Source organism: Rutilus rutilus, assembly GCF_951802725.1.
Source record: "Rutilus rutilus genome assembly, chromosome: 19".
In the NCBI taxonomy this organism is placed as follows: domain Eukaryota; kingdom Metazoa; phylum Chordata; class Actinopteri; order Cypriniformes; family Leuciscidae; genus Rutilus; species Rutilus rutilus.
The window spans coordinates 28,490,196-28,504,842 of NC_140232.1; the positions used below are offsets into that span (position 1 = coordinate 28,490,196).

General features: G+C 37.0%; 1 protein-coding gene across 4 annotated transcripts; it reads right to left on the reverse strand.

Moving 5' to 3' along the window:
- Window positions 1-422: 422 nt before the first annotated feature.
- On the reverse strand, window positions 423-14,630 carry kif2a (kinesin family member 2a). 4 transcript variants are annotated; one of them, XM_084388769.1, is made up of 21 exons: window positions 14,408-14,630; window positions 12,389-12,503; window positions 11,825-11,947; window positions 11,680-11,734; window positions 9,638-9,772; window positions 7,310-7,410; window positions 7,076-7,171; window positions 6,594-6,648; window positions 6,312-6,474; window positions 6,127-6,217; window positions 5,918-5,981; window positions 5,740-5,831; window positions 5,356-5,498; window positions 5,008-5,212; window positions 4,772-4,882; window positions 4,629-4,696; window positions 4,270-4,353; window positions 2,723-2,873; window positions 1,913-2,014; window positions 1,601-1,736; window positions 423-1,491 (listed from the first exon to the last, which is right to left on the reverse strand). In XM_084388769.1, exons 2-21 carry the CDS (start codon window positions 12,464-12,466, stop codon window positions 1,406-1,408), a joined length of 2,139 nt encoding a protein of 712 aa, XP_084244895.1. In that variant the 5' UTR covers window positions 12,467-12,503; window positions 14,408-14,630; the 3' UTR covers window positions 423-1,405. The 4 variants fall into 4 exon arrangements, with proteins under 4 accessions (XP_084244895.1, XP_084244894.1, XP_084244897.1 ...); XM_084388768.1 differs by having other exon boundaries at window positions 12,389-12,483; window positions 14,408-14,617; XM_084388771.1 differs by lacking the exon at window positions 4,270-4,353 and having other exon boundaries at window positions 14,408-14,628.
- Between the last annotated feature and the right edge of the window lie 17 nt (window positions 14,631-14,647).

The following is a 14,647-nucleotide window of genomic DNA, read 5'->3' on the forward strand; positions in this document are numbered from 1 at the left end:
TTTGGTCTAGGGCTTTTATTGCTTTTCATACTGCCCTTATAGTTCAATTTGTTTATGAACAAAAACTAAATTACAAAAATAAACTTTCTTTCCTTTTAGCTCAGTGTAACAGGATCAAATTATAAAACACCGCCCCCTAGGACAATATCTTTGGAACTGCATCCACTCAAATGGTATCGATAGATAGTATCTAGCTAATGGTATCGATAGATACCTATCTATCTATGCTTTTTAATTTTAATTATTAACTTAATCTCTCACTACATTACCCTTGAGTCACTTTCGTTCTCAACCTTATTGGACAGTCGCCACAATCTCTTGAATAAAACTATTTTTTACAAAGGCAAGAAATCCCAGTTTAAGTACTCTTAAAAACAGTAATCAAAAGGAAAGTAAGGAAACAGGATAAAAAGGCAGAATTTTGTTGAATAATTCTTTATTTAGCAACCACTGAGTTGAGAGGTGCCAACACTGAAAACATCAGCAGCAAATAAGTGGTATTCCCTATTTGTTATGAGAATCTTGCTGTAATTTAATACACTTACACATTTTAATAGGCAATGTGAGAATGTTGGGAAGTTTTCAAAGTAAAACACCAAGGGATGAGTGTTTTGGTGGACTGTTAACTTCCTTTCCACAAGGAAACATGATATGGCACAAAAGCATTCTACAGATAAACAGATGAGAGAGACGGCAAAGAGAGTATTATGTGGAAAAGGAATAGCTGTCTTTGAGAAACCAACAAACTAACATGACTGCTGAATATTCTCACATTCGTTCACATAACCTCAACATTTTTTTTCCCCAGTGCATTAAATGCTTCTTTGAGAACGTCTTAAACTTCAATTAGAATGACTTCAAGAAATGGCAAGGTGAAACGGAGTAAAATGCTACAACAGCCAATCAACAGAAACCTTCACCGTGCCGAGTACGGCAAACGGACCCCCAGAAAACAAGGTTATTTAAAGTGCAGATGAACCAAGTCAGTCATGCCGGGAACGGAGTGATAATCAGTTGCTGAGTGTTCATGCATACAATTAAGAACAACTTCGAAGGAAGGATTTCAGTGGTACAACTAAAAAATAAAATAAAAACCCAAAGGGTAGAAAATGTATCAACTGATACAAATCTGTACCCTTAAACTACAATAAGAAAGTAAATAAATAAAATCGATACTAATAATAAAAAAAAAAATTCTAACACTTTCCTCAGAATCTTAATCATTCATCAGGGGTTTTAATGAGCAAAATCCCCTTATTTATCCTCTGCTGATTTGTAAGAGAATCACCTAATGCGTTATTTCACAAGTGAAAGTAGCAAAGAGTTTCTTCAGAATACTTCTGAATACTATCATGAAGCCTACAAGACTCTTGTATTTGTTTTTCCTCCGCGAGCAAGTTCCAGGCTACAGTGCGCGGGGCCGCTTGGGGTTAATCTGCTTGCTGGCTTGTTCCTCTTCTTGGAGCGTAGAACGGAATGACCTCACTTTATCTGATAATACAAGAAGACACACATCCATTAATACTCCATTCCATCAGGACAACATTGAACTCTTCTGATTAAAGGAAAAACAAAAAATTCATTGTAGAGGACGCATTACCTCGGAGCTCAATAAAGATCTCGATCTTCTGGTCAAGAATCTGCTCGAGCTGAGAGGAGTAGGTGTCCACATCATAGTCCACCTCCTCCGTCATCTCCAGGAGAACCTTCTCGTCCTCAAGCCACCTGATAGACTCCTGTCAGCACACACAGTGTTGAACATCATCAATAGCAATTCCCTTTTTCAGTTTTGGGGCAGAAGCTTATCAGTATAAATAAACAGGAAAAAAAGCAAGCACAGCAAACCAAACGCTGACATAAAATAGCCTAAAAAGCTCTAGAGTGAAAGCACAGTTAAAACCAAAACAAACACCTGAAACACAGCCCTGTGGTCCTCCAAAACCTGCTCCTCCATCTCCACCAGCTGAGACACTGCTTCATGGAACGTGAAGAGCTGAGGGGAGACTTCCTCTTCCTGTCAATATTCAAACACAAGCTTTTATCACACCTATAATAAGAAGGTGTATGATCCACGGCATCTAAAAGGAGAGTGAGGCAACCAATCGATTGCCTGCCTAATTTTGATCAATATTTATCTTTATAAAGCATGAATACATTGATGACAAATACAGCCTTTATAAACACACAAAAAAAAAATACTAAAATTAAAATGATTTGAGGTGTAATTGAATTTTTCTGTGTTGTGTTCGGTCTTCCGGTTTGAATTTCCACAGCATGGAGATAAGATCTTACAGATTTATGAATGAACAGCTCGTTTTAAAATCTTCTCGGGTCAACTGACATTTGTTACGACATCCGCTTCAAACATTATAGTGCTCATGATAACCTTCAGTAACTCTACAGTAAGTAAATCCGCTTCACCAGCTAATTACTCTTGGACAGCAATTCCATAGAAATATACAGCAACCACAAAAATGGAAGTTCAAAGACAAAAATTCTAAACATGGCTGCGCACTTGTTTCTCTGTGCATAAGCTCTATACTGCAGCCAGTCAGACAGGGGGATCAAAATGTTTTGGCTTTTTTTAGGACGTGTGCGGCACACTTGTAAGTAGACAGATGGTCACAAAATATACGTCTAAAAAGTATAAAAAGACATTGAAGTAGTTGTCATAAAGTCATCAAGCTTGATTTTTTAAAGTGGAGAAAATATGTATTTTTACATTCTGTTCACAGAGCAGTTTGAGGTCATCTCTCTGAGGGGAGTTACCCAACTCCCAATCCTCATCCATGATGTCCAGCTGGTTGATAGCGTTGACATTGGGGCGGATTCCCTCCGTCACAGCATTAGGATCCACGGTCAGCTCCTTCACTCTAAATGCACAGATTGACAGCATTTATGATGATGTTTTTAGAGCAATCATGCTGAGCTAAATGACACCATGCACAGGTCACAGGACTGAAAAGCTTCAATATAATCTGGGTACTTACTAAAAAAAAGTGTAACCTGAAGTCACACTGTATACTCTTACCTTATTTAAAACAGAACCTTACATTATTTAGTACAAAAAGTCTAAAGCTTTATACTTTTAACAAGCATGGTGTGACAAAATTTACAAACAGGTTTTTTAAAATTGTATTGTATCATACAACTTGTAGCCATTTGTGCAGTTAACGCCAACTGTTTATGGTGTCATCTCATTTTTCCGAATTATGTACAGTGTTTATGTGCATTCATATTAATATAGGTGTTATTACTAAAGGAGAAGGAAGGACAAAAGCACCACAGAAATGCCAGACATTCCCAGGGTTAGAGAAATTAAATGACAGCAGATCATCAGAGGGGAAATGAAAAATGTTTACACCAAGCACAACCATTAGTGTGAGACGTGAGTGCAGCCAATGTGTCTAAAAATGAAACAGACAGTGGTTATACACATTGCTGTGTATGAATATTTATTTTCCATGCATCAGTTAAAAGCCAACGTGGGATGTTGGTTATCTACTGAGCAGTGCTGGGGAAGCTACTTTGAAATGGCCAGACAAGCTACTCTCATAATGTAATCAATTTAAGATTGTATTTAGAATTAAATGACTTTAATTATAATAAATCTATTGGATTATATTATTTTGAATCAGAACAGTATTATTTCTGAGAAGTATTGACTGTAAAAAAATTACACTAACAACTAATAAATCACCTTCATTTACACAACACATGGATAAATAGCATTTAACTAAATATATCGATACAAACAAGCTGTAAAATTCTATGAAGATACTACTGAGCGGGTCAAATTAATCAGTAAATCTTTTTTTGAAGTAGTCACTGATCTGATCTAAGGTTCTCACGAAACAAAAATTATAGTAGTTGTCATCGATAGCAATACCAGTGAACTGTGGCAATACTTGATACCAGTTTTGAGGTAGTGATACTTTTGACATCCCTAAACAGAACACAGTGATTCGATAAAATTAAACATCATTTGAGTGATAAACTAATTATGGTTTTGAGTTTTAGTTATAAGACTGCAATACAATATAACAAAAAAAAAATAATGATTTAGGGGTTTGTCATTTTTCGCTACATGAGATGGAAAAAAATGCTTGTTCATGAAAAAGCTAATTTTTTTAAACCAGTTTGGCAACTATTACACTACTGATAAATGAAGTTAATAACTTATCACTATTATTTTAGTTACTCCCCAACACTGCTGGAGTGTATCTGACTGAGAACAAGGTGGGAAGCTGCATAGACATGTGCTCATACTCATAGGTAGGAGACGGTTCAGAGCGACTTCCTCCCCCCTGAGAGAAGGGGATGTCAGAGGGGCTAATCCCAAACTCCTTTACTCTGAAGACAGGCAAGAAAGAACAGAGAAAAACAGCAAGAGAGAAAGAGAAGAGCACAGCCAATCAGGAGAGACAAGTTACGACAAGACTTTTTCCCATCAGCATGTCAAATCATTGGTAAATAAAAAAATTCCTTTTTTAAAAGACACTAAAGGCAACATTTTTAGTGATATTTAAAATATCTTCAAAATGGTTGAACAAGAAAACAACAGCTAGAAGCTACATTGGCGAGAGAGTTCTTTTTCATAAACGCACAACACAGTGCCATGTCCTCACCTGTTGGCATATCTCAGAGTGTTCAGCGTGTTCTCACAGGAGGCCATACCAGGAGAGATGGTGGCGATCTGAGCAGGAAACAGTCACAATTAGAGCTGAGCAACTCCCAATCCCAATGTTTGAGAAAGAGGGCTTAAACTTACCATGCATGTCCTGGAGTTCTCACCGATAAATGAGTCTCTGAGGACCTGTGTTAGCTTGCTCGCTCTGAATGGGGTGTGAGGCTTATTACGGCCCAGAGCTCTGATACATTCCTAATATTTGGGACATGCAAGATCACAATGATTAACTTGAAAATTCAAAATGGCACCTCTTGACCAAAAGGTTGCCAACCCATGCTCTAGAGTTTGCTCTGGTGTGGTATTTTTAAGGCGCTGACCTTTAGAGCCAACAGACTCTTGTTGATTTCGGCTCCCTCTAAACGAGTCTGCCGATCAGCGCTGGACGTGTCCGCTCCACGCTCGTTACCCGCCAGATCAATGAGCGAGAATTTTCCATGCATCTTACCCTTCCTTCGTAGTATGATTTGAAAGACGGCATGGCTACGGGACGAGTGGGCATTGGCTGAGGTCTGACCTGATGTCCTGAAATGGTAAATAGGAAGAAAATTCAGGTCAAAGTTCAAGATCATGAATCGTATTTTGGAAACGATTTAGAGATATGCTTATTTTAATCAGCAGCAAATAATTCAGTGTACATGTTAATTGCTTTACCCAGCGAGTATTACCTGCAGCTGTTTCCCATTTCAATGAGTTTGAGGACATCCTCAGTGCATTTGACCTCACGTTCCTGAAGCCCAACCACTTGCACTTGCTGCTTTCCATCTTCTAGCACACGCAGCTTAGCCTTCCGATTCAACAGATCAAATACCTAAGAAGACAAAGACTTTAAACGAATTGTCCTTTTTAAAAAATAGGCTTTAGTTCACATCACATCACAGCCATGAGTCATTAGTTTTCTAAAATAACACTCCTGATAATCAAAAACAAATCAATGAATGGACATATTTTGTGAAATGAAAATAATCCAGTCATCTTGTAAATGCATACAGTTCTTCAAATGGTACACATTTTCAAATAACGGAAAGCGAATGTAACTCAGAGCCACTTGCCTTTCCACTGTAAATTTCAAAGAACGTTGCGTAAACCTGAAGATCCAGCTTCTTATAGTTTGGTTTCTTCAGCATGAGAAAAACATCTCGAGCTGTGTGCATGACACAAATATAAATGAGTTGTTTGAATGAAATTACAAGATTAAATAAATTACAGGACCAAATAAACATCAATTACCAGCTAATGCATAGATTCCTTTAGAGCAATCCTGGTTCTTTCCTGAAAAATCTCCACCCATGGTCTAAAACAAAAAGCAATTGATGAGCTTTGCGTCCAATTATTCTAATATATATAAAATGAGCAGTACAGGTATTGTGGTATTTTTTGTGGCAACTATCCAAACAGGATTTTTAAAATCTCAATTATATTAAATAAACACTTCTTACATGAGTTTTTCCACTTCCTGTTTGGCCATAAGCAAAGCATGTGGCCATTCCTCTATCAAATATGGTTTCCACAAGAGGTCTTGCAGTAAACCTTTGGAGAGAGGAGATAGAAGTTATTTTACTCTGACAATGATCAATTATATTGAGAAATATTCTTGTTTAATGAGCAATGAATTATCCTCTACCTGTAAACCATTTCATTTGTTGTGCTGTCATCAAAGGCATAATCGAAGCGGAATGTTTGGTTCTCTAGGTATCGAGTCAGGTCCACCTTCTGTTTTGGTTCATGAACCATGACAACATCTTTACTTGGAATAGTGATCACATCTAGGTCCTTTACTGTCAACTCTACAACACAAATTAGAAATAAATTACAAAATACATAAGTCAATCAAAAATTTTAAAAAGGTATATCTTTTTTATTTTATTTTATTAAAGTACACCAATTGTCCTTTCTGAGGCATTACCTTTTTTATTGAGGGGTCGTTTCCTAACACAAACACATATTCTGTGCTCTTCAATCTGTCGAAACATGAATTACATTTTACTTCTCAAAGTAGAAAAGACAAACAAACAAACAAACCCAAGACTGAATTATAAAACATTGCAGGTTATCGTTTTTTTCTTATTAATAGATTTTTATAATAATGTAATTTTGTTTTCAGTATTACTGTTATTATCATTATCATCATTAAAAAGTGAATCTCAAATACAGCTTGTCCGGGTAGTATTCCACCCCAAACTCAAATAGAGAAAATTTGCGGAATAAATAATCATCATAATAAAAATAAAACAATGAATAATAAATTAAATAACAATTACCATCATAAAGAAAATATGGAAAAATATAAGATGGTAATATTTTTTTTGAATAAAATTTCATTTAAGCTCAAAAACCTTTTTTTTTGTAAATTAAATATTACCCAGATATTTCTTTATTAATACCTACCAAATCTGTCGTGGTTAGTGGTCGATAGTCCAAACTTGCTCTGAAGTCTCTGATCATCTGAAGTATTTCATAGTTTGGAACCGTTGTATCAATCTCCTTCAAAACAAAAGCACATTCACAATAGGAACACCATCAGGTGAAATAATCTATAAGTCAAACCTGAGAAACACATTACAATTAGAAGCTTAGAGACAAGGCAGAGAGATATAATGACAGAAAGGTGAGAAGTCTCACCTGTGCTCGCTTCTCTCTCAGTTCCTGTTGCTGTATCCTGCGCCGCTCCCTCTTCTCCTGCAATTTTTCAACTTCCTTCACACAGTTCGACTTCCTCCTTGCTGTTAAAGAGCACAATTCCATTTTAACAAAGCCAACAATCGCTTCCTCTCTTACAACCCACCCCCTCCCACTGTATCTCCCTCTAAAAAAAAAAAAAAGTGTGTATTTGTGTAGACAGAGTGGCTATAGAGGCAAGCCAGAGCCTCTGGCAGCTGGCACATGGTAGCGCCAACAGCCCTCTCCATCTTAAAAGAGCTCTATTCTATGAGCAAGCCTTTTCCAAAGTCATTTATCTATGCGCTCTTGATTGTCCACACCATATCTGAAATGACTGCTATTACTTGCAAACAATAGTATCAGTAGAACATGGAATAAAAGATTAGGCCACATAACAGTCATTAATATTCATTCAGAATCTAATTTCATCTACATAAAAACAGTGTGCAATTTGAACAATGACTATTGTTGCAATTGAATATTGCAACACTAAACTATGGGTAGGAATTTTTAGACACCAGGGGTCTCATTTATAAAACTGTGCGTAGGAACCTTACTAAAAGTGTACGTGCGCCCGAAAGCCAAAAATGGCGTACGCAAAAAAATATTCGGATTTATAAAACCGTGCGTACGCCAGAACCTGCGCAGAATTCACTTTATAAATCCCAGTCAGCGGAAGATTGTGCGCACATGCGTCTCCACCCGAAATAACCATATATGGAGCTTACAACGCCTTGTTTTACTATGCATACCCTCATCTGCATATCATTTGCATATGATTATTCATCCACGTGATAACGTTTAACGGTACAAGACACATTACATTAATAAAAATCATGTAGTTGCCTATCCTTGCCTTGTTTTTGAATACATAAATCAAATAGTGTAAAATACATTTCAGAGAAAGTTTTTCTCAATCTTTTCCACTGGCCGAATTGTATTTTTAATTGATATTTTTAATGGAAACAGAAAGGCCTTGGGCATTATTTGCACGAAACTATTTTCTCAGACAATCTGGTATTATCATGATAAGCAATTATCTCTGTGGTTAAAGCATTTAAACACAGCACGCCACAGGAAAAGTGTTCAAAAACATCGCATCCACAGCAAATATTTCTATTGACTGAATTTGAATATAAAAAATGTTGTAACTTCTAAGTAATGATTTCATGTTTAAGTGTTTAACCTGAAATATTAAAGGCATATTTAATCTAAATGTTTATATCAGAAGTAAAACATAGTTTAAATCATTATTTTATTTATTTAAACTGTTATTTGCGTCAGTTTCACTAAACGGCCAAACGCGCTCGCCGGCGCGGACATTTAAGAAGGGATGGATATTTGCTTCAAGTGGCAGGCTTGGTGAGTGAAATTATATTTTGTATTATCTTTCTGTATATGTTTAATTTTCTTTAGATTTTCTGTCTAAAAGTGACCAAAAAGACATTTAACTGCAGCTCACCATCGGTGTCGCCAATTCCCTTTGTCTCCAGAATGTGCGTACGCACGGCTCAAAGTTTGCTTAAAGGTGCGCACATTCTCCCGTCAAGTTTGTTTTTTATAGATCACAACCTTTGCGTGGGAACTGGCGTACGTACGTTTCCAGCCCCGTTTTGTGCGTACGCATGCTTTATAAATGAGACCCCTGGTGATTTGACTTTCGGAGAGTTATGATCTAATTCCAAAATTATTGTCTAAGCATCTCAATTTTGTATCAACAACATAGGGGCATACATAAATTAAAATATGGCTGAAATAACCTGACAATAGACACTGCATGGATCAGATCAATTCAGAATTGTTTAAGAGAGAATCACAACACATCTGTGAATCAATAAACAAGCAAAGCAATTCAAGCAAATCAGTCAAGAAAGCTTGTAGTTCTGGGCCAAAGGATGTGCAGTATCGTGCGGCGCACAGTAAACAGGTTGAGCATTTTGATTCCAGATTAATTCGGCAGACAGACTCTTGTAAGCTTCATAAATTCAAAGCAAGAGGATTAATCAGGACAGTTCAGAGTCATGTCAAGGCTGCCCGGTCACAGACGGTCACTGACATTCAGAGGGACGGCTGGGGTGTCCAAATCACACCCCACAAGATTTGAGCCAAGATACAAACAGATGATCAAGGTTAGGTTTACTGCAAAATAAAGACTCCAAAAGGATGCTTTGTCTTTATGCATGACATGCATCCTCTGCAGGAGGCCTCAGTTTGGCTTTCAGAGTTTTCCTATGGGGAAAAGGGGGTTGACATGAACAGACTGAAAAGCACTGAGGAGTGTCATATTACCGTTCTGTTGCTGAATTAGCTCTCTTTGGGTCTGGCTCTGTGTGGGCTGAGAGGGTTGTTGTGCAGGTGGAGGGGGTGCTGATTCTGGCTGCTGCTGCTGCTGCTGTTGGGCCGGCCGTGCCCGAGTCGAGACAACTTAACAACAGAACACATAAGAGTCACCAAATCACAGTCAGACTATGTCTGAAAACTTAACAGGAGCACTCAAACATGCCTGTAATGTGCAAAAATGCCACTCAGGTAGACAGCTTTCCAAATTATGAAACACAGCCCAGCCGGCATAGTATGGTAGTATGCTGAGACAAGTAATTTAATTTGAATAAAAGTTGACATTTTGATTACAAATTATGATATGAGGTCAAAATTGTTGATTTTACTTTTTTTATCATTCACAATAAGATAAAACAGATAGGGTGAATGTTAATTTCATGCCGACTTTAACCCTATAAAGCCTGCCATATCATATTTCTACAGCTAATGGGGTGACCACCTGGTTATTGCTCTGTAGCAGGACAGTAGATGTGATTTTATGGGAAAATGTGGAACACGGGAGTGAGACATACATTTTCTACTATTAAGAACCGTTCAAACCAAGAGTGAAAACTATAAAAATAAAGATACAGTTCTAAAAATCATTCAAAATATATAAGAATAGCAGAGTCCAGACCACAACTATAACGATAACGGCACAGAGAACACAAAAACAATGACAGCCAATCAGAATCCATCCTACTTTAAAGAGCTTGAGCATTTAAAGCGGCAGACGACAAAACTGAGCGTGAACTTATAATAAACAGAACATTTTCGTTTGCTGGTGTGGACACTAATACTGTTATCGTTATCTTTACAGTTATTGTTCTTGATGTGAACGGGCCTTTATACTATGTAAATATTTATTTACATTAGTAGGTAAAAAAAAATAAAAATCACATTTTATCAAAAATACATTTCCTCATAGCGTCTAGTTTATTTTCCTTTATTAGCCTATGCAAACATTAAATGCGTTTTTAACGGATTCAATGCATTTTGAACTTATTTTTTCGTTGGATCTGGCAGGTTTGATTTTCTTATCCAGAATGTGTCTAGATGAAGTCCCGGCTGGTGTAGCTGTATTTAACGACTTTGATGAGGTCCACACTGATTATTTTGCTCCGTCCAGTCGACATCAGCAGAAAAATACTAATCTACATATGCGTTGGCTGGGAGTTTTCCCGCTCTAGCAAGAACATGACGGCTGCGAAAATTGATTTTTAAACAGCAATCGCATTTTTAGTAAATATATATTACCTATTGTGGTATTGTAAGCTCCCAATTTCGAGACTGTGGTCACCCTAATTCTCAACATGATTCAAACTTTGCTGAAAAACCTATTGTATGCACCCAGGTGCATCGCATTGTATGTTTTACCCCCCACAATAAAAACTTAAAATCTTACTAAGACATATAATTGGAAAAAATAAGGAGTGACAAATGATGTATATGCATTTTATGTAGTAGTCTGCTATACTGTTATAAAGATCACATTAATTTACATTACAAGTTATTAGAATTTCATCTTCCTATTTGCCCATTGCAACAACTGCACCAAATTGCATATTTCTGGGCCTAAAACTGAAGTGTGGGCTCCATATTTTTTTCTATAAAAGTCTGATGTATCAAATATTACTTAACAAAAAACAAATGCAAACTTTACTTATTTATATATATATATATATATATATATATATATTTTTTTTTGTCTAAAGGTTCAAAGAATAATTATAGCACTGAATATTAGAATTCTGTTATACAAGATGAAGTGCTTGTGGAGTGTGCAATCTATGAAAACTACACAGCCTCAGACTGAGCAACACTGACCCTGACACATGCATGTGTCACCCCTTCATTTTGAAGCACCCAGCACGTGCACACTACATATTTAATACTTAATTAAATCATAGTCTTTAGCAGATTAATAATCGCACATGGGCATACTGCAATTCAGAAATTATTCTGATTTATTGTGCAGCCCTAATCATGAGTCATATAAGAGCAAATATTACCTCTGTTGTCTCTGGATGGGATTTCACTTCTTCCCGGTGCAATAGTTCTACGATTCTGCACACAAACAAAAGCGTACAAAAAGGTTCAAAAGATGCAAACAATTAGAGTGCAAAACTCAACATTTAACTGTGATCTTGTACAAACCTTAGGGATTTTGTTGACTTTCACAGAGCTGGGTGTAGGAGGCGGTGGTGTAACAGGGCTCAAGGAAATCTCTTCCTCTGCAGCAACATCTGGATTTAGTGAGAATATGCACTCCAAATCAATCTGTTACAAAAAAAAAGTGAAAATTACAATACAAAAAACTTCTATCCAAAACAGGGTTATTGTAGTTAACTGAAACTGAAACTAAAACCCTAAAAACACATTTTTGAAAGAAAAAATAAAGTTAACTAAAATAAAATATAAAAAAAACTTTTTATTTTTTTTTAACAAAAATGGAAAATATAACAATAAAAACTGATTCAAAATAGTAATAAAACCTATAATAGCATCTCTACACTAAAATAACACTGCTCATACCAAAGCATACAGAATGTCCTAATATTAAAAAAGGTACAGGCCAGCCAGGGTATGATTGCAGAATTCATATTTAAAAGGAACACGGCACGTGTCCACTGACTGAGGGCATACTGCACCCTAACAACACCAGAATGTTGTTCCATCCATAATTAATAACAAAGGCAGCTGAGAGGCTACTAGACTTACCTCTTTCCCTTTGGTGTCTCCATTTTCTATCCATTCCACAGTAACACTGTCATTATCTTCATTCAGAGAGGTCACCATGGCCTGGTGTATTCGCCCTGTAAGAAATCCAACAGCTCTAAGTGAGAAAGACAAATGAAAAACATTCATTCATAATGTTTTGAAATTTTAAACAAGTTTGAGTGGATCTTGAAGAGGTCATGTAACAAGATGGCATGAACGCAAAAACCTGCATCAGAAGTTGTGCTCATCAACAACTACTGAAAAGTCTCAGAGCATCACCGAAAACAAACAGCCATGTTTCCGTATCTATTATTCAGCAGAGCTATTCCTAAATCGCACGTCACCATCCCTGCAATTATTCAACAGCGGCATCAGCAGGAAAAAGCACATATTATCCTGCCATAAAACAAGCTATTTAAAACCCCAGCATGCAACATCAGGCCAAAAGAAAAGTCAAGACCCTGCTTTAAGTAAAAGGCACTAGAGACCTCCTCTGTTTAAAATGTCACAAGCACTGCTCGTCTTCAGAGTCAACACAGTCATCTCTATTACGCAATACACAAAACTTCCCAAAGAGACAGGAGTGGTTTGTTTAACACGTCAACAGATCCAGGCCCATTCGTTTCTTTGCTGCAAACTCAAGTTAAATATAACACAGCCTTCTCAAAGAGTTCAAATCATAATCTGTTCTGACAGTCTTCAACACTGTATTGATGCTAATACCAATGAAATCCCACTGAATGCTCACAAGACACAAACTACACTAGTTTTTCCTAAATCTACATGTCTATACTGAGACATCAGCAGAAACCAATTTGATTGTCATTGCAGATTTACTGCCTTAATCTTAATTAAACATCTCAAATGTATTGTGTTTTTATGACCAATAAGATACAGATGATTTGTAAGTGTCCATAACAAATATTCAGAACAATGTGTGTTTGGTTTTGACACAACATTAAATTAATTACCTTTAAACTACAATGGAATTGTATTATTTAACAACAAGAATGATGTAACAGTAGTATTACTACTATCGTTGTAATCTATGCAAAGTTGTAAAGGGGAAAAATAGTTTTCATCTGTCTTTGGCCACATTTTTAACCTTAAAATAAGTTGCTGTTCTTTAAAAAGTTGAGTAGTTATCCAAACAATACATTAAATAGACTTCTTCACATGCAAAAGCCTTTATTTGGTTCTGAACTGTGAATATTGGTAATATATGTGTGTATATATATATATATAATATCAGTCTCTAATCATATGTCTGTCTATATAATGCAACCAGTCCCAAACTTCTGCTGTCAGCATTTCTTTTCGGCCATTAGGAAGAGATCAATCTCTGAGCCCACATTACATAACTTTTAGGGAACTTGCTTGTCATCTTCAAATGATGACACTTACTGAGTCATCTGTCCATATTATTATGAATATGTAAACTCTCAGATGTCACCATACCTTCAAATGAGTGACTGATGTGAACTTAAGTGAGCTAAATCAAAATTTACAGTGAGTTTAAGGCTCAAAACTACCAAGCAAAACCAGCTGGTTTGAGTAAACCCAGCAACCTCCCTCTCTCCACACTTATTTACACCCAATCTGTAAAACAAAACATTCATTCATTTGCAAATGACCTAAGATGGCTAACCCACTTAAATCCAGAATCACCAGGACTTCCATGATTATATTCCCTACCAATATAAGACATGGATGTTGTTGAGCTCAAATCAAATAACGTTACAATCGCACACATTACGGATAACTAAACAAACTCCACCCGGTTTAGCAGGTGGCTAACGTCAACCGACAGTTGCACTGTTGATTGACACAAGCTCGTTAACTACCCGGCAACCAGCAGCAACAGACCAAACTCAGCGCCATATATCGATTTATACCAGGCTCAACCACCTAAACTGTCGTTTCTGCCGTGTGTATTTGTGAGGTAACGTTAGCATCCGTTAGCCGAACCGGGGAAACGACTTTAACGGACGGTTACAAGCGACCCAAATATGAACTCACCATCGCTGCGCTTTATCTCCACAAAAATCCCCACGACGATCTTGCCGAAGGTCGCCGCCATGTCTCATTTATGGGACGATGGGAATAGTCAGATAGACGGGCGTGTGGGAATTAAAAACAGTGTTTGTGTTTGAATTTTTCACATTTGTTGTTCCGTGTTGCTCAAAACCGGGAGGCGGCCACAGCGCGAGACATAAAGGGAGAGAGTACAGGGCGCGTGCGCGGGGGACGTCCGACTTG

Excerpts from the sequence above, each read along its gene's own strand:
- kif2a (XM_084388768.1), bottom strand. The coding sequence starts at position 14,468 with ATGGCGGCGACCTTCGGCAAGATCGTCGTGGGGATTTTTGTGGAGATA. Across the intron at positions 12,484-14,407 it reads GGAGATAAAGCGCAGCGATG|GGCGAATACACCAGGCCATG; the intron begins GTGAGTTCATAT and ends GATTTCTTACAG. Across the intron at positions 6,649-7,075 it reads CACTAACCACGACAGATTTG|ATTGAAGAGCACAGAATATG; the intron begins GTAGGTATTAAT and ends ATGTTTCGACAG.